This window comes from Coenobita brevimanus, chromosome 13 (genome assembly GCF_032717465.1).
Source record: "Coenobita brevimanus isolate Jiangsu-jjx chromosome 13, ASM3271746v2, whole genome shotgun sequence".
Lineage (NCBI taxonomy): Eukaryota > Metazoa > Arthropoda > Malacostraca > Decapoda > Coenobitidae > Coenobita > Coenobita brevimanus.
In genome coordinates, this window is record NC_136966.1 from 40,672,927 (window position 1) to 40,693,468 (window position 20,542).

Genomic DNA, 20,542 nt, shown 5'->3' on the forward strand with positions numbered 1-20,542 from the left:
ATTTGGTAGAGGGGAGTTGGAGGGAGGGCAGGCAAATGGCAGAGAACAGGGTAACATGGAGGCAGTTTATTTGTGGCCACCCCTTTTGGAATCAAGACATCTGGTAATTTAGATAGACAGGTACAGCATTCCATCAGCAGTTTTGTGGTGCATAGCAGCACCCTCCTGGGATAGTAATCTATTTGTCTGTCTATAGCCAAATGGCATAATTCCAAAAGGGATGTCTTTGAGTTTAGTTGTTATGTGGGGAGGGGCACTAACCCTCAACCAACCCACTTGTTGACACTTAGGGAACACGCATGGATTGGTTATGCAGTTACCACCCAGCAAATTAAAAGAGGAGTACTGTACAGTATTGTGCAAGATGAATATAAGATAATTCAGTCCACAAACTTAATAAACCATGTGGTTTGTACTTTAAAGTACTGTACTGATGCAACTAAAAGGGTGTCCATCCACCATCTCAGTCCTGTTTGCCACTTTTTAAATACTGTACATAGTATGAATGATCGTGTTATGATTAGAATTACAGTAGAACCTCGGTCCTCGAACACAATCCGTTCTGGAAGGCTGTTCCAGGACCGAATTGGTCGAGGACCGAACTAATTTTCCCCATAAGAAATAATGTAAATCATTTTAATCCGTTCCAAGACCCCAGATGCTTACCTATTTAAGTTTCAGCACTGGTACCAGTGCTTTCCTTTGCGAGGTGACTGTATATTTCTCTTGCCTTTTCACAAATTTTATACTGTACTCACTAACACTGTCTCCTGCTAACTGTTTCTCATTGATGAAGATAAGCAATAATTTTTCCACTTCTTCACTTATTTTCCGCACTACTTTCCTCTTTGCACTGCCAGTAGCCGTACTGGATGAACTTGCTTTCTTTGGAGCCATTATTAGGGGCTAATACAGCACTGAATCAAGAAAAATGTGAAGCACAGCAGGACGACCACGTTGACGAACAACAAAGGTGGACATGTGACTGTCGGTTGGCCAGCTTCCCTTTGTTTGGCTACGTTCAGGTTGGTCGAGGTCCGATATTTTGGTCGACCTCTGGAGCAAAAATTTCTTGAATTTTTTGGTCGAGGTCCGATTTGTTCGACATGTGAGACGTTCGAGGACCGAGGTTCCACTGTACTTGCTGAGTTCCCTTGTGAAGAACTGGTAATTATGTGAATAATACTGTAACTAAATTTGTATGACCTCACAGGGTTGATGTAAGTTATACTCTGTGCACTTAACCCCTACACCGTGGGCTTGTTTACCAATGACTTGCGTGTCCCACGGGGTTATTCGGGCTCCGACAGACTCTCAAAAAATATTTGCCAAAAATCAGTTATTAGTCCTAGAATAATAAAATTACATATGCTTATGGCACATACCTTCAGCTTTCTCCTGGAATGATTGTTGAACCTTCGTCGGTTACCGTAGGACTTGTGGAGACCTCTGAAGTAGGGTAACGAAGTCTCCACTTTACACTTCCCGACAACCCGTAATATGATTACCACAGCCAGATACAAACACTATAAACACTATTCTACAAATTTCAAGTAGTTTGGGATCCATACTCAAAAAAAAAAACACTGTGAAAGCAATGGAAATTACGAGCGCGTCTGATCGTCGCACTGGCACTAGTTCGCTCTTGGTACTCTGTCATTTATTATTCATAAAACCCCTCACACTTTATATTTCTATTACTATATAACACTTATATATATCTACAGTCTTTATCCATAAGTTTCCTTCAGTAGTATTAGTTTATTGTCACTGTAGGGATTCAATTTCTTTCAGTAAAATACGTAGCATTCGCTTTCTCGTCCTGTATACTGGCTTTGAGAGTGAATGTCACTTTCATCTTCACTCTCATAACTCATAGCATTCAGACATGCTAGAGTGAAACTTTCACTTTCATTACTCCTAGGGTATATACTCGTATTCTTATAATACTACTCATTTACATTTCTATTTACGTTCTCTATTTTATTTACGTTATTTACATTTCTATTTTATTTACACTGTGTTATGCACTGTCACTTGAAATAACTTATAAAACTATTTTCCATTGTTCACGTATATTTACATTCATTACTTTCACTTGCTGTTTACACACGTATATTTACATTCATTACTTTCACTTGCTGTTTACACATTATTTACAATTCCACTTGCACTGTTTTACTCAATAGAAAGATCGTAGTCACTCTTTTATCAATTGTTAGCCCTTTACCTCTTTCCACACGAGCTTTAGTAGGGGGTAAAGGTCACAGGGCCCTTTGCATGGGGGTGAAAAAAGGCCTTGAAGTCAGCAAGAAGAAACACACGTACCCTCGCTTCGGAAGATGAGAGTAAACTGATAACGGAGGGCCGGGGTGGAGGCCTGCTTAGGGGTTATTCAGAGTTACCAATATTAGCTCTTGAAACAGCTAAGTCTAGCACTGAAATGATTGGCTGGAAATCTAGACAATACATTATAAATTAGGTAGTTCCAGGTGAATGTAAATATCACTTAGGCTTCTCCCTTCCCTCCTTACATGTATATTTATTACAAAAATAGATTAGAGGCCTACTTAGGAGATACATATTCAGAGCTACCAATGTTAGATCTTGAAACAGCTTTGTCTAGCACTGAAATGATTGGCAGGAAATCTAGACAATACATTATAAATTAGGTAGTTCCAGGTGAATGTAAATATCACTTAGGCTTCTCCCTTCCCTCCTTACATGTATATTTATTACGAAAATAGATTATACGGCATATTTCAAGGGGAAAAAAACTGCGAAAATTAGCGAACGAGTGCACGTGAGGTGTTGTCAGGTGATAATTAGCCAATTCCAGGTGTATGGCACTCTCACTTACCTTATTTCTTTCTTGTATATATTATTTGGTATAAGAATAGGACATAGGGCTTATTTCAATGGATGAAATCAGTGAAAAATTCCAGGGAAGATTTACTTAGCGTAGCACGGCCGGGCAGGCGAGAGGATAGGGTAATGGAGGGGGGGTAGGGAGGGGAGTCAAGAACGGGGAGAAATGGCTAAATTGTCAACAATGGATGGGAGTACAGATGAGATTAGGAGTGCTGACTAGTGTTGGACATTGGCAGTACTGATAGATGATACAAGCCCCCACTTGGAAGCCCGGGTGAATTCAAAATAACACAGAATCACAAAAGCGACGCCCCGCGGTATGATCCCTTGCTCCCAAGCGTCACGAAAGTGACGCCCCGCAGTTAAGGGGTTAAACTTGCCCTAAGACAGCCATCTCTCCATGTTGAGTGCCGATCATTAACAAGTGATGAACATTTCAGCTTTGTACCGTTCTTAAAGAAATGGTGAAAGGATTAGAAGGTGTGTAACAGATGCAAGAGTATATAGAGGCTGGGGGAGTGGACTTTCTGACCACCATTTGGTAGTGGTCGGAATTAAAGTCCTAATAAAATAGAGAAATAGAAGAAGGGAAGAACAGGAGGAAGTAGTTCATACAAGGAGGGTGGAAAAGTTACAAGAGGATGGAAGAAAAGGCAGAATATAAGAGGGAAGTGGAGGAGCGATTGGGTAAATATAGATTGGAGCAGATGGGGGGACATGGCGGGTGTGTGCAAGATATTCACAGAAGAAATCTGTGCAGCATGTGAGATGGTATGTGGGGTGAAGAGAAGATGAAAGGGGGTGCAGGAAACAGCATGGTGGACGGAAGAGCTGAGAGAGGCTGTGGCATAAACGAAGAAAGCATATAGTGAGTGGATGAGAAACAGGGGTGTGGAAGTGAGAGGTGGAAGAGAGAGTTCTATGTAGAGAGGAAGAGAGAGGTGAAAACATTAATAAGAGAAAGTAAGAAGAGTGTGGATGGGGAATTTCGAAGGAACTTGAGTGTAAAGTGGAGGAATGCAAGAAAATGTTTTGGAAAGAGGTAAAGAGAGTTTGACGCGGTGTCAAAGAAGTTAATTGGGGAGTGAAAGATAAAAATGGTAAATTACTGGTGGGGAAGGGAGAAAAGTGAGCGGATGGACAGAACACTTTAAGGAATTATTGAACATAGAGAATGAAAGTAATACAAGTATAAGTGGCTGGGGAAAGGCTGGGAGAAGGAGGGATCTGAGAAGAAAGGAAAAAATCAGTAGGATGGAATTTGTGGAAACAATGAAGAAAGTTAAAATGGGGAAAGCCCCAGGAATTGATGGAGTGTGTGGTGAAATGCTGAAGCATGGGGGAGAGACAGTAGTAGAATGGATGTGGAAGATGTGCAGACTGGCATGGGAGAAAGGTAGAGTCCATGAGGATTGGAAATCAGGTATAATTATTCCCCTGTACAAAGGAAAAGGGGGAAAAAGAAGTGTGTTGTAATTATAGGGGCATTTGTCTTAGTGTAATAGGAAAAGTATATGGTAGGATACTAATTGGCAGAGTTAGGGAAATAACAGAGGAATTAGTTGGAGAAGAACAGGGAGGTTTTAGGAAGGGAAGAGGTTGTGTAGATCAGATATTCATTCTTAGATCTTTAGTGGAAAAGTTTCGAGAAGGGAAAGAAGATGTATGTGGCCTTCATGGATTTGAAGAAAGCATATGCATGGGGGAGAGATAGTAGTAGAATGGATGTGGAAGATGTGCAGATTGGCCTGGGAGGAAGGTAGAGTCCCGGAGGATTGGAAGTCAGGTATAATTATTCCCTTGTACAAAGGAAAAGGGGAAAAAGAAGTGTGTGGTAATCATAGGGGCATTTGTCTTCTTAGTATAATAGGAAAAGTGTATGGTAGGATACTTATTGACAGAGTTAGAGAAAGAACAGAGAAATTAGTTGGAGAAGAACAGGGAGGCTTTAGGAAGGGAAGAGGTTGTGTAGATCAGATATTCATTCTTAGATCTTTAGTGGAAAAGTTTCTAGAGAAGGGAAAGAAGTTGTATGCGGCTTTCATGGATTTGGAGAAAGTACATGACAGGGTGGATAGACAAGGATTGTGGAAAGTGTTACGAATATATGGAGAAGATGGGAAGTTGTTGAATGCTGTGAAGAGTATGTACGATGGTGCGAAGGCTGCAGTGCATATGGATGGTGAACTAAGTGAATTTTTCTCTTTGAAAGTTGGTTTGAAACAGGGATGTGTCATGTCTCCATGGTTGTTCAATCTGTACATGGATGGGGTAATAAAAGAGGTACAAGGTAGGGTAGTGGATGTTGGAGTGTCCCTGGTGAGAGAGGATAGTGTTTGGAAACTCCTTGTACTGTTGTTTGCAGATGATACTGTGTTGTTGAGTGAAGACAAAGGGGAGCTGCAAGGCTTGGTGGATGAGTTTGGGAGAGTGTGTAAGAAACGGAATCTAAAGATGAATGTAGGGAAGAGTAAAGTGATGGTCTTTGAGAGAGGTGAAGTCAGTGAATGTACAGCGAGGTTGGATGGTGAGGAATTGGAAAATGTGAGTACATTTAAGTACTTGGGTAGTGTGATGAGTAAGGATGGAGGTTTGGAGGGTGAAGTGCTTGAAAGGGTACAGCAGGGAAGAAAGGTTGCTGGTTCTTTGAAAGCAGTGATAAGAAACAGGGAAGTGAGCATGGAAGTGAAAAAGTTACTACATGACAGTATTGTGATACCAACTCTAACGTATGGAAGAGAAGCTTGGACGTTGTTGGAAGGACACAAGTCAAGAGTGAGAGCAGTGGAAATGAGTTATTTAAGAGGAGCCTGTGGAGTCACATGGAGAGACAGGCTGACGAATGAGGATATAAAGGAGCGTTGTGGTGTGGATGTGGATGTGATAGGAAGCGTTATGAGGAACACACTGAGGTGGTTTGGCCACGTGGAGAGGATGGAGGGTGAAAGACTGACGAAGAGAGTGTATGTGAGTGAGGTGAAGGGGGGAAGAGGGAGGGGGAGGCCGAGGATGAGATGGAGGGATGGGGTGGAGAGGTATATGAGAGAGTGGGGTGTGAGTTGGGAGCAGGGCAGTGAAATGGCGGGGGACAGGGCAACTTGGAGGCGATTTGTTTGTGGCCACCCCAAACGGGATTGAGGCGTCTGGCAATAGATAGATAGATATGACAGAGTGGATAGACAAGGATAAAGTATTAAGAATATATGGAGTAAATGGGATATTGTTGAATGCTGTAAAGAGTATGTATGAGGGTGCTAAGGCTGCAGTACATGTGGATAGTGAACTGAGTGAGTTTTTCTATTTGAAGATTGGATTGAAATGAGGATGTGTCATGTCTCCATGGTTGTTCAGTCTGTATATGGATGGGGTTATAAAAGAGGTAGAAGGTAGGGCAGTGGATGATGGAGCAGCCCTAGTGAGAGAGGGCAGTGTTTAGAAACTCCTTGTACTGTTGTTTGCAGATGGTACTGTGTTATTAAGTGAAGATGAAGGGGAGCTGCAAGGCTTGGTGGATGAGTTTGGTAGAGTGTGTAAGAAATGGAATCTAAAGGTGAATGTAGGGAAGAGTAAAGTTATGGTCTTTGAGAGAAGTGAAGTCAGTGAATTTGCAGTGAGGCTGAATGAGGAGGAAATGGAAAATGTGAGTGCATGTAAGTACTTGGGTAGTGTGATGAGTAAGGATGGAAGTTTAGAGGGTGAAGTGCTTGAAAGGGTGCAACAGGGAAGAAAGGTTGCTGGTTCCTTGAAGGCAGTGATAAGAAACAGGGAAGTGAGCATGGAAGTGAAAAAGATACTACATGACAGTATTGTGATACCAACTTTAACGTATGGAAGTGAAGCTTGGACCTTGTTGGAGGGACAGAAATCAAGAGTGAGAGCAGTGGAAATGAGTTATTTGAGAGGAGCCTGTGGAATCACATGGAGAGACAGACTGACAAATGAGGAAGTGAAGGAGCGTTGTGGTGTGGATGTGGATGTGATAGGAAGTGTTAGGATAAATACATTGAGGTGGTTTGGACATGTGGAGAGGATGGAGTGTGAGAGGCTGACGAGGAGAGTTTATGTGAATGAGGTGGAGGGGGGGAGAGGGAGGGGGAGGCCAAGGATGAGATGGAGGGATGGAGTGGAGAGGAATATGAGAGAGGGGGTGTGAGCTGGGAGCAAGATAATGAAATGGCGGCGACATGGAGGCGATTTGTTTGTGGCCACCCCTTACGGAATTAAGGTGTCTGGCAATAGATAAATAGATAGAATTTAGGGATGTAATGATGTGGTCTTCAGGTACAGTATATATGTTAGTGGATCAGTTTAACACTCATGCGCCTGTGACTCACTGTCAGAAGAATATAATCATGTGGAGTCTGCTGGAATAGAATACATCTGCAGAGTTTCCCCAACCTTGAGAGGATAAGTTAGTAACATGTATCAAGTTTGTTCTAACCTAACAAAGTCTCTGATCCCTTTCAGCTAAAGTGATGTATTAAATTGGAGTGTTAATTTGACTAATAATGAAGGAAACACATCCGTACATTATGACAAAGGTTAATTGAATTACGTGGAACCATGACCTCATATTCATTTTGTGAGAGGGGCCTGGTTCCGTGAGGTGAAAGCAGATGGACGTTTTTTTTCTTTATATTTTCCTCCTCTGTTTTTTTTTTTTTTTTTTTTTTTCCCCTGCAGGTGACTACACTGAGTGACAAGCCAAATGATTTCCTGTACACGAGGAAGTCATTTATTATTCTGGGTGGTAACCATATAACCAAACTATGACGCCTGGTGGTTTAGTGGGCAATTAAGACTTTCCAATTGGATTGAGCCAGTGCAGATTTATATCCAAGGGGTGGTTGGGGTTTATTGCACACATAATGCCACTTGGGGATGAGTGAGGCTGGTCACTCTCATCTTAGATGTCAGGACCAACTTGCATAGCCCCTTGTTTCTACACTCCTCATGGGGCAACACAGGATTACATGATGATGATGATGATGGTGATTATTTATTTATTTATTTTTTTTAGGATGGGTTTCTGGCTGCTGGATCAGGTGAACAGAAGCTGGTACTGATTGTACGCAGTGACCTGAAAATGGGGAAGGGTAAAGCTGCTGCTCAGGTAAGTAATGGCTCTGAGCTGTTAATCCCTTCAAGCTGTTGACAATTTTCCACTTTACTCTTGCTTCACATAGACACTTTTCTCAATCATGGGAGAGATTTTGAACTAAAGGAAGTTGTTGTTGCCTCCATTATATGTCACTGTTGTGGCACTCTCCCAAACTGAACAAAAGAATCTTGTTGCAAAAATTGTATAGAAAACACAGTATGTCAAATTGAAATGGTTATTATTGTCTCCTATTAGCCCCTTTGATGATAAAGTGCTCCACACTACATAGTTAGTGTCCTAAACATCTGAGTGTAGGAAGCTGCCATTTGCCCCTGGTATTAGTAACTACTTAAAAATGAGAGAGAGAGTGTGTGTGTGTGTGTGTGTGTGTGTGTGTGTGTGTGTGTGTAGTCTGTGTATCAAACATCCAGTCTCTTCTGCCTCATCAGGAATGTAGATTTCTGGAGTTTAGGTACTTAATCTTGACATATAAGGCAAGAGAGACCAGTTGGTCTTCCCTGAGTGGTATTAAGTGAATAGTAAACCTCATCCACCTTTCAGATGTAAGCCCATATGTACCATTTCTAACTGGAGTGCTTTAATCCTTTAGACCACAAAAACCTCCAGTCACTTCTTGGATTTTTTAGCCAATTCACACCAGGCAGGGCCATGACTCAAACAGCTGTATTCTGCCAGTAGATCACCAGGTGTCTGTTAACACTGGTAAAGAAAAAAATGAATGCCACCCATGTCATGTGCATCTCCTTGCATAGGATTAACCATCTTAAATAGAAACGCATAGGATCTGAGCAGTCTGCAGATTTTAATATATTACAGAATACCCCTCCAGTCACATCTGCATCTCTCGCTTCATTTGTATTCATAGTTAGACTGTAGGCGTTTCTACTGACATACACTGTAAACTGTAATGTTCAGCAAATTCCATTCCTCTTTGGGTTCTCGTTCATTCGTTACTGAATCCTCTTTGCATTTGCATCATCATGTATTTGTATTACTAATCTTACTATATTACTTTTGCCATCTAAGTTGGGGGGAGATTATGTTTTCACCCATATTTGTGTGTCTGCTTGTTTGTTTGTGTGTACATAATATATCTCAAAAAGTTATTGATGGATTTAATGAAATTTTGTGGATATGTGGATCATGGGCCAAGGAGGATTTGGTTAAATATTGGTGGTGATCTGAATTTGAGTCCCAGTTCAGAACTTTTGTTTTTTGTCTGTTTCCTTGTTTGTCCACAAGATATCTCAAAAAGTTTTTGATGGATTTCAATGATATTGTGTGAATGTATGGGTCATGGGGGCAAGGAAAAGTCGATTAGATATTGGTGGTGATCTGAGTTTGATTCTTAGTTCAGGACTGGTATCTCTTTGTTTTTCCACAAGATATCCCAAAAAGTTATTAGTGGACTTCAATGAAATTTTGTTGATATGTGGACCAAGAGTCAAGAAAGAGTTGATTAAACTGTGGTGGTGATTTGAATCATTTGGTATAGGTGTAGGTCTTGGAGGAGGTATGTGCTCTCCGAGTGCTGTCAACTTGTATGATACTAAGATAAAACAATAAACCCCTTACTGCCTTTGGATCAATCACACTTTAGTCTTCAGTCCACCATTACAAAATCTGTAAGCGCTTGCTTTTTATATTAGCTTACATTTTAGGCTAAGCAGATCTGAAAAATTTTATTAACTAAATAATTTTCTTAGATAAGAGCATTTTCTCTTTACTATCTCTATCTATCTATCTATTCCCAGACGCCTCAATCCTGTTTGGGGTGGCCACAAACAAATCGCCTCCAAGTCGCCCTGTCCCCTGCCATTTCACTCCCCTGCTCCCAACTCACACCCCCCTCTCTCATATACCTCTCCACCCCATCTCTCCATCTCATCCTCGGCCTCCCCCTCCCTCTTTCCCCCTCCACCTCACTCACATACACTCTCTTCGTCAGTCTTTCACCCTCCATCCTCTCCACATGGCCAAACCACCTCAGTGTGTTCCTCATAACGCTTCCTATCACATCCACATCAACACCACAACGCTCCTTTATATCCTCATTCGTCAGCCTGTCTCTCCATGTGACTCCACAGGCTCCTCTTAAATAACTCATTTCCACGGCTCTCACTCTTGACTTGTGTCCTTCCAACAACGTCCAAGCTTCACTTCCGTACGTTAGAGTTGGTATCACAATACTGTCATGTAGTAACTTTTTCACTTCCATGCTCACTTCCCTGTTCCTTATCACTGCTTTCAAAGAACCAGCAACCTTTCTTCCCTGCTGTACCCTTTCAAGCACTTCACCCTCCAAACCTCCATCGTTACTCATCACACTACCCAAGTACTTAAACGTACTCACATTTTCCAATTCCTCACCATCTAACCTCGCTGTACATTCACTGACTTCACCTCTCTCAAAGACCATCACTTTACTCTTCCCTACATTCACCTTTAGATTCCGTTTCTTACACACTCTCTCAAACTCATCCACCAAGCCTTGCAGCTCCCCTTCGTCTTCACTCAACAACTCGGTATCATCTGCAAACAACAGTACAGGGAGTTTCCAAACACTATCCTCTCTCACCAGGGCCACTCCAACATCCACCACCCTACCTTGTACCTCCTTTATTACCCCATCCATGTACAGATTGAACAACCATGGAGACATGACACATCCCTGTTTCTCTTTACAAAAACCTTAATTAATAACCCCTCATTTCTGATTCTGCTTTTTACTACCTTCTTAACTGAGTATATTACATACTGTATATTATATCCCATATAGTGAGTGGATAGGAAGCAGGCATGGAGAGAGATGGAATAGAGAGTTAAATGTAGAAAAAAGGAGAGAGGTGAATAGATTATTGAGAGAGAGTAAGAAGAGAGTGGATGAGGAGTTTGCAAGGAATTTGAGTGTAAAGTGGAAGGAATTAAGAAAATGTTAAGGAAGGAGGGTAAGAGAGTAAGACATGATGATAAAGAGGGTAGTAAGGAAATGAAAGATAACAGTGGCAGACTGCTGGTGGAGAAAGGAAAAAAAGCGAATAGATGGAGAGAACACTTAACGAAAATGTTAAACATTGGGGATGAAAGTAACGTGAGTGTAGGTGGCAGGGGAATGGCTCAGAGAAGGAGGGAGATGAGAATGGAGGAAGAGATCAGTAAGATGGAGGTAGTGGAAGCAATAAAGAAAGTCAAAATGGGGGAAGCCCCAGGAATTGATTCATTAGAGTTGGTATCACAATACTGTCATGAAGCGACTTTTTTACATCCATGCCCACTTCCCTATTTCTTATCACTGATTTCATAGAACCAGCAACCTTTCTTCCCTGCTATACCCTTTCTAGCACTTCATCCTCATAACTTCCATCCTTACTCATTACACTACCCAAGTACTTACAGCTGCTGCAAATTGACTTAGGACCTCCCCCCACAAGGTATTAAAAATCACAGAAATCATAGTATATCACAATGTGTGTTCATGAAATGCCTTTCATTAATATTAAATCATGTTCCCCTTGTTTTTCAGGACCAGTTGGATATGTTTTGGCATGGAATCACTTAGATCTCTAAGGTAATCTAAGGACATTTCTTTACACCAAACATCTGTCAGTTCAGTCTTGAGCTTGTCCAGATTGGGTGTCTTCTTCTCTTCCATGATTTTCTTCATCTTTGCCCAGCAGTTTTCTCTTGGATTTAGGTCCGGACTGTTGCCAGGCCTGTCGAGGACCTCAATCCGATTATCCTAAAGCCATTTTGTCACCTTTCTTGACTTGTGACATGGAGCTGACGTACTGTCACCTCTGCGATCCAGACTTTTACATGGTCAAAAGGGGTAGAAAACAAGTCACTATTGATGACCAATGTGTGCTGGAACGGTCGGGAACTCAGATTGATGGAGACTCTCTCCCATTAGCGGCCTCTTCGGTTGCGTTTATTATATTTCAAGTGGTCAAGTTAAGAGTGGTAGCATGCCAAAATGACGAGGCCAGTCTCCAACTAGGCCAACCCAAGCCCAACCTTCGCAGTTCCCCCAGAATGCTTCTAAATTGCACATTAATAAACTACTAAGTAAGCTCTATACCACCATTTCTCAAGGGTTATACAAACAATAAAGTTAGAGTGGGAGGGAATGTGTATTATAACAAGACCAAAAAGTAGAAATCTTCCCCAGCTACTTGCTTTACAGTTTAAACATGAATCATTGGCACATTGTTCGAAAAAATATGTCTCTATGTGGTCCTAATATCAAATGCAAACAACTTAGCTCCTCTGTCCCAGTCCAATGTGTTTCTTTATAATCGTCCCTCTGAGCACAAATTTCACTGGTCCAGTCCTCTGCCACTGCCGACCTTGACCTCCACACTTGGGACCTTGACTCACCCACTGGTGCTTAGACCTCCACACTTGGACTTGGACTCACTCAGGTACTTCGACCTCCACACTCGGACCCGCTAGAAGTTAATATGAATAATGAATAATTATTCTTCCCAATGCAAGTAATCCCGTCACATGATCAGGAAAGTCTCATAATAAAGAAACATGAGTTACAACACTCGGCATCTCAAGTAATAACAGAATAACACATGGCACTACAGACACATAGGTCTGCTCCAAATAATACTTATTGTAGGGATAATATAAAAGAAAAAGTACTAAAACAAATACAGTAAGCATGAATAACTGTAACTCTAACCATGAAAATCATCACTGTATCAATATCATTGTGCCTCACAAAGTAACTATGTGAACATTTACTCACAACATAGCCCTAATAAGTACTGAATTACCAAGTCATTTCAACACAATAATAAATAATTCACAGTCCCTGGGCACCTGATACTTGGCCTACAAAACAAATCACACATTTATCTGAGGCTCAGTAGCTAGCATTTCGTATTCTAGGTACTCACTAAATAATAATATAAAGTACAGTACACAAATATATGGGAAATACCTCACTATCCAGCTCAAAAATGTAGGGGAGGTGAGCGGGAACACAGGACTCGCTTGTCCAAAGGCTAATGGCATCACCGCTACACACTTCCTGAGGAAGGACGACACGATTCTACCCGAGTCTGTTTCTCTATTTTGTCATTATTATCACTCGTGAGATATCACTATTCGCGCTTCAACATATCAGACATCATTAATATCAAATTACTTACAGAATTCCTTGGAGGAGGGGGGGGGAAGTGAGGATGACGACCGTACCGACCAACTGCCATCTATCACGGCCGGTGAGCGAGTGAGACGCCAAAACTGCGTGAGTGATGCAAAGGGGAGGGAGGGGATGATGGCGTACATAATTTAAGATTTTAATCATTACAGACTCGAGATAGACTCAGTGTGATGTCTTTCCCCTTACAATCGATTACTCAAAAAAAAATAACATTCTCTAGTTACAACAATTACTCAGCAACCTCTCTCTCTTTATACCCTTACATCGAAAAATAATGAAAATTATTGTGCTTTACATCACTTTGCGCACGCGTACATTATGCTGGATTATTGCGAACAAAGGCACATGTTCCCATCGACTCGAGATATTATATTATAAAAAGACTTAATACTAGTGAATTACAGTAGGAAAAAAAAAGTGACTTAGCAACTAGGTAATTAATCTATGTTCTGGACACGCCTGCTTGGTAACAGCCATGCCTCGGCCACTCTCTCTCACTTAACCGAACTTTTGGTCATATAAAATAAACTAGATACAACTCATTATCACTTCCGGGCACTACACTGAATCGTGCATGAAAAAGTCGCACCCATGAGTAGCAAAAAAGTTTTACAAATGATCATTCCGAACTTGAATGTACTGGCCACTTTCATCAAGTTCTTAGGAAGAAAGTAGAGGCCACCCCTTCCCATTTCACCTGAGGAACACCCCCATACCATTACTGATTGTGGGTGCTTAACAGTTGACACTGTGTAGGCAGGGTCATATCAACTATGGGAGGCAAGGCAACGAACCATGGCAGAATGCACCTGGAACACTTGAAATGCTTTCATTGGAAAACATAACTTTTCTCCACTCATCCGATGTCTAGTGTGCATACTTCTTGGCAAACTGAATGTGCTGCTTCTTCCTGCGGTCAGTGAGAAGCGGTTTCTTGGCTGCGGTGCAGCTTAGCAAACCCAGCTCTTTCTGCAAGCGGTGTTGGATAGTTCGAATGGAGATGTCTTGTAACAGCTGGGGATGCATTCTCTTCAGGTCTGCTGCTGTCAGTCGAGGATTCTTGATTTCTTCCCTCTTCAGAAGCGTATCTCTACCTCTGGAAGTCATCCTCTTCTTTCCACTGCAATGCTTGTGCTCTGGTACAACATCAGGTGGCAGGCCACACACTGCAGCAAGAATCTTCATGACGGTCGACTTCGCATGTCCAGTATGTTCACAGTTCGTGTTGATAGGGACATTATCCTGCCTCCTTGCAATGATACAGACCCTCTCATCCCTTGAGCAGTATTTTCCAGGCATGACAACTCGACTCTTGGAAAATAACAGGGCAAACAGTAATGCAAACGAAAAAAAGAGGGAGGTGCAAGCTCGGAACGACGGGAACATATACTCCCACTCTTGCTTGTGGGCAAGCACTGACATGCTGAGTGTTTCACCACCTCCTGCCAACACCAGAGGATTTGCCGGTTACTTTTTGCCCCCTAAATTCACTTAGTAGAGGTGGAAACACAAAGCAAAGACAGACAACTCTCCCATAGCAATTCTGTTTGTGTAGGTCCCAAGTCATTTTGCAGTGGGTGTACATGCACTCACATCTTCCATTTCCTCCCCATCCATCCTTACTGTTCATTTATTGAGCCTCCAAGATTTTTACTTGATAGCCTAAAAGGAAGAATATTATATTTATGGTCGCAAATCAGATGAAAAGGTAAAACAGATATCAAATGTGAGCAGTGTGTGCAGGAAAGGTAGTGGTGAACAATGAGGATATTAATCTTAGATGCCTGGAGAGAGCATTATGACTGGTTACTGAATGAGGAGTTTGACTGGAACAGAGAAGGTTTGGAGTCAGTGGATCCAGTGTTTTGCCGTTTGCCTGTGATTGATGCAACTACTATGGGCAGAGTAATAGGCAGGATGCAGTTGGGGAAGGCAGCAGGTGTGTCCAGGATGACTGCTGAAATGCTGAAAGCTTCAGGAGATATAGGAGTGGAGTTAGTGACTGATTTGACAAATACAATTTTATATGAGTGTGTTGTCCCAGATGACTGGCTGAAGAGTGTGATTGTATATGTGTTCAAGGGGAAGGGTGATGCCCTGTAAAGAGGAAATTATAGATGCTTAAAACTTTTGGACCAGATAGTGAAGGTAATGGAGACTTCTAGAGGGTATGATTAGAAAAAGAGTGAATATTGATGAGATGCAGTTTGTGTTTATGCCAGGCAAAGGGACCACTGATGTCATATTCATTGTTCGACAGCGTCAGGAGTAATATATAGAAAAGAAAAGCGCTCTGTACTTTGTTTTTGTCAATTTGGAGAATATCTTGGACAGAGTCCTAGGGTTGTGATGGAATGGGCAATGAGAAAACTTGGGATCAAGAAGTGGCTGGTTAGAGTGGTTATGGCTATGTATGTTGGTGCTCACACCCTGGTGAGAGTGAACGGAGATTTGAGTGATGAGTTTCCTGTGAATATTGGCATGGATCAGGGGTCAGTCTTGAGCCCATTAACACTATTCTGGGCTGATGACATGCTGACGCATCATTTGTTGCCAACTGATTCTGGGCCAATGGTACGGCGGTGTGTCATTTTTAAAAAATTATTTCATGACTCAGATACGTGGCACAACAATTTGATGAACACGCCAGACATGCATAAGTATTTTATTGGAAACTCACCCACGGCCTGGGAACAGGGTAGAAAAGTTATGCAAGGCTGGCCCGGTAGAGTGTTAATGTTTGTCATGGTGCTTGTAGCCTTCTCTCCTGACTTCAGAAATGGACTCCCATGGGAGATGTATGCTGATGATTTGGTGTTGATTGTGGAGAATGAAAAGGAGGTGGCGGAAAGATTTACGAAGTGGAGAGATGACATGGGGCACAAGGGCTTGAGAGTAAAAGCAGATAAAACAAAAGTGATGGTATCCAAGGATGGTGGCAGTACTCTCAGAGAAGAGGGAGAGTATCCATGTGCAGTTGACCACAAGGGTGTGGGAAGTAATTCCATCTTGTGCAGTATTTTTGATAAGTAGGTACATAAGAGATGTATTGGTATTAGAGATTGATTGCAAGGTAATGCTGATTTTGTGTGTGTGATGTGCTGGGGAGAGTGTGTGGAGATTGTCAGGCATGAAAGGATTGATCTTGCTGGTGGATCTCTTGAGTGTGTGGGAGAGTTTTGTTACTTGGGAGACATGTTATGTGCTGGAGGTGGAACTGGAGTGAGGAGTGGTTGGAGGAAATTCAGGGAGCTGTTGCCGCTTCTGACATTGAGAGGGCTCTCCCTTTGTGCTAAGGGATCTTTGTATGTGGCATGTGTTAAGGGTATAATGCTGTATGGTAGTAAGACTTGGGCAGTTTAGGAAGAGGATATTCATTGGCTCAGATGTACAGAAATGACAATGATTAGGCAGATGTGTAGTGCATCATCAAATGTGAGGCCTGAGTGGGCTAGGTTTACAATGGAAAAGTTGAGAGGAAGAATGGGACTGGAGTGTATTGGTGTTGTAATAAGGAGATTTTAGATTAAGATGGTCTGGGCATATAGAGAAGGGGGAAGACAGTTGGGTGCAAAAAGTGAGAAGTGTGAATGTTGGTGGTAGGGTTGCAAGAGGCTGACCAAAAAAGACCAGGGACGAGGTCATAGAGTGGGACCTAAGGGATAAGGGACTGAATAAGGAGGCTGCCAGAGATTGAGCAGCATGGAGATGTAAGCCGACACGTGGAAGCATGTTGGACCCTTTATAAATGAAACGAAATGATATGTATGTATGTTACAGGCACACTGTGAAATCATTCATTTCATGAAATGCCTAGTCAGTTCATGAAATGAGTGTAAATTGGGATGGATTAATTTAGGTTAGGATAATTTAGACCTAAGCTGGGTCAATTTAGGCTGAGGTTAGGTTAGGCTGGGATAATCTAGGTTAAGTTTAGATTAGGCTAGGCTAGGTTAAGTTTAGATTAGGGTAGGTTAGGTTTATTTAGAAGAATGCTATGTTAAGCATTCATCTAAATTAGCCTAACCTAACCTAACTAACCTAATCTAAACTTAACCTAGATTAACCCAGCTTAACCTAACCATAGCCTTAATTAACCTAACCTAATTTAACCAATCCCAGTTTAAACTCATTTCACAAATTGACTAAGTATTTCATTACGTGAGTGATTTCACAGTTTGCATGTAACATTATGTATGTAATATATAAATAATATCTATCTATCTATCTATCTGTTGCCCGACGCCCTAATCCTGCAAAGGGTGGCCGCAGACAAAACGCCTCCAAGTCACTCTGTCACCCACCATTTGACTCCCCTCCCCCCAACTCACCCCCCCCTCCCTCATATACCTCTCAACTCCATCCCTCCACCTCATCCTCGGTCTACCCCTCCCTCTCTTTCTCCCTCTCTCTGTAAAACTGTCTGTCTATCTGTATCTGTCTTTCTATCTCTCCATCTACACACACACACACACACACACACACACATTTTATATATATATAGTACCCTCGCGTCCAACACGCGTTAGTCCAGCACGATTCACGTCCAGCACGGAGAGCCCTAATTACTGCAACACGAGTGTGTTAGCATAAAACGCACAGAGCTCCGAGAAGTGGACGAAGTCCGCAGAGTTCACCTCTAGCACGATCACCCGCAGTCCAACACGGTCATACTGGACATTCCCATGATGATGATAGCCAATGAAAACTTCTGATCAAGTAGCCTTCCCCGCCCACTATCGTGACGTGATCGTGATGCCGCCCAATTAAAAACGCTTCTGCTGTCACGTGATGTTTTGTTTAAATTTCTCCCGCCACAGCGCCACTCAGTCGCATAATTCGCATTGGAAGGTGCTTTTTTCTTGCTGCATTTTCTGCCCTTGTTACTGAATTTTACCCTGCTCACGATACCTAGGAAGCCTTCTGAGAACCCCAAGAAGCGTCGGCACCTCCCTCAGGCCACCAAGCTAGAAAGCATCGAGAGGAAAAAGAAAGGGGAGAGGAAAGTTGACATTGCCAAGGCCTACGACATGAATGAAGCCAACATGAGGACCATAATAAAAAACCAAGACAAGATCCTGGCAGCCGAAGGCTATCACACGGCACTTCATACCAGGTTTGCCGAGGATACGATGGTAAATCGGAACGGCAACGTGGTAAAATTGCCGATGATACCACGGGCATTTGGAATTCATCTGGATGGGCAAAACAGTGTGACCAAAACCCAGGCGACTCGACAGAGAATGTATCGTACTGCAGCATTGAACATTTAGCCTGACACTGAATACATATTAATATTTTAGAATACGGTAAATATCAATTGTTTTGAAACCCTTCTCATCGGCGTGTGTACCAGTTTATAAACAAAGTTGCTTCTCCTTATTCTCTACCGAGTCAGCGACAGCGATCACTTTCCACAGTCACGAGACAGGGCTCTGGTAACAGCGTGAGAAGCATGCCCTTTGCCGAGGATTACAGAGTGGTAGGACAGGCAGAAGCAGGACCTTCCATGGCTGTGGACAAAGATAGTGATTCTGAGTGTGATTTTGAAGGATTTATGAGGGAGGTTGAGGAGGAGCAACAGCCATTACCCGCTAGTGACGCCAGCAGCCATCCTCCGGGGACCCAGTAGGACTACCTACAGCCTTGGATACCACCTTCCATTCCCAGCAAGCCCACCAACACTATCCTAAAAGGTTAGTTATCATTCATAGCACAGTACCATTTATTATAATTGCAATAGTACCAATATATGTATAAGTATATGGTAGGTATTTAGGGTGACTTTTCCTAGGGTTGCTGACATAATTCATTTTTCCCCATAAGCTCTATTGTTAGTCCAACATGTTTTTGGTCCAACACGTGACCCATGCATGACAATATTACCGTGTTGGACACGAGGGTACTGTATATATATATATATATATATATATATATATATGTCATGTCACGTCATCAGCCATTTGAGTGTCCACCGGAGGACTGGCCTATCCCTACCGAAGTGGGGACAATACAGCCAATGTATCTTTACCAAGTGGCTTAGGCTGTCTAGTAGAAATTGTATGTAGGGTGAGAAGTGCTTGTAAGTTTAATTGTTGTGTTGGAGTGGCTTTGGATGTGTGTGTAGTCTGTGAACCAAGTGTAATCAGCCCGCGCAAGCTGACTGGGTGCAAGCATACTTTATAGTATGCAACACTGGTTCAGCCACAGCACCCCTTGTACAATGCAGTACATGGCCAGAAGAACGCTCCCAATGTTTATTACCCTGGCGGGGCGCAAACCCTCATTCTTCAGTGTATGAAAACGCACACTTTACCACTGTACACAGAGGCTCCATATATGTACATATTCAGTAATCCCTCCACTATGCGATGTAATAGAGCCAAAGGCATGTCCGGAAAGTGGTCCTGTCCGGATAGTGGGCCCCTGCCTCCTGGACTGGTACTTATGGACCCTAACCCAGCCTAACTTTGAAAGCCACCTAAATAGCTCCTTACCAGACATGCATAGCACCTATTTAAACCTATTTAAGACCCTATTCAAACCAATAATGGACATAAAGCATGATATACATGAAAAGGAACCAAAGAATGAGGAATTAGAAGTGACTCTACCTCATCTAGGGTACTTACAGCACGTTTGTGGCCGCCTTTTGTAAGGTTTTGGCAGTGGTGAAAATGCTCTTGAAGCACGTACAGTAATCCAGTGTTGTGCTGCACTTACAGTAATTCTTTGCACTGTGAGTTATAACTGTTTAACACCGCACATTGTTAATTGCATCAGGCCAGTTTCAACTGCCAGGTTTGCACTCCATAGTTAATCCTTTGCACTCTAAATTCTAATTTCTTAATACTGCATAACACTGTAAATTCCTATGTGGTCTAGTGGCGAGGTATTGCAGTTTATTCACTGTTTATTCACAAAAAAATGAGCACGTGTGGCTTCCATTATGATAAGCTTGGTGAGGCGGAAACAGAGTTGCCAGATTGCAACAGCCACATTACCAAACTCCTCAGTTTTCATTTCCAAATTTAACTCTTCATTACCAAATTCGTAAAGCTAACATTTATTCTTCACTAATTATATATACAAGTGGAAATACATGTAATCACTCTTATAATTAACAGCATGTTGATTATTTTCACGCAATGTACATTAGCAGATTAATCAGAGAGAGCAGACAATCCACCACATCCATCCTGTGTATCCCCATACATGTGAAAAATCCATTTGGTAATACATTACTCTGATTCATTACCAAACGAATATTTCATGACCAAATTGGCCCACATTTGGTAATGAAAAATGCCAAATGGCAACCCTGACAGGGGAGGGGCGAGGTGGGAGGAAGGAAGGGGTGAGAGTCCGTGGTA

At 42.2% G+C, this 20,542-nt stretch overlaps 1 protein-coding gene across 5 annotated transcripts in view; it reads left to right on the top strand.

Moving 5' to 3' along the window:
- The window catches only part of LOC145416121 (peptidyl-tRNA hydrolase 2, mitochondrial-like), a 76,180-nt gene that overhangs the window by 31,132 nt on the left and 24,506 nt on the right, over positions 1 to 20,542 (top strand). For 2 of the 5 annotated variants that reach the window (XM_080285214.1, XM_080285219.1), the window contains exons 3-4: positions 7,892 to 7,984; positions 13,158 to 13,253. The exons of 1 other annotated variant lie outside the window; for it this stretch is intronic. In XM_080285214.1, coding sequence (XP_080141340.1) covers positions 7,892 to 7,984; positions 13,158 to 13,253 — 189 coding nt within the window. The remainder of the gene's footprint in view (positions 1 to 7,891; positions 7,985 to 13,157; positions 13,254 to 20,542) is intronic. 2 more of the 5 variants (XM_080285220.1, XM_080285221.1) reach the window with 1 other exon arrangement.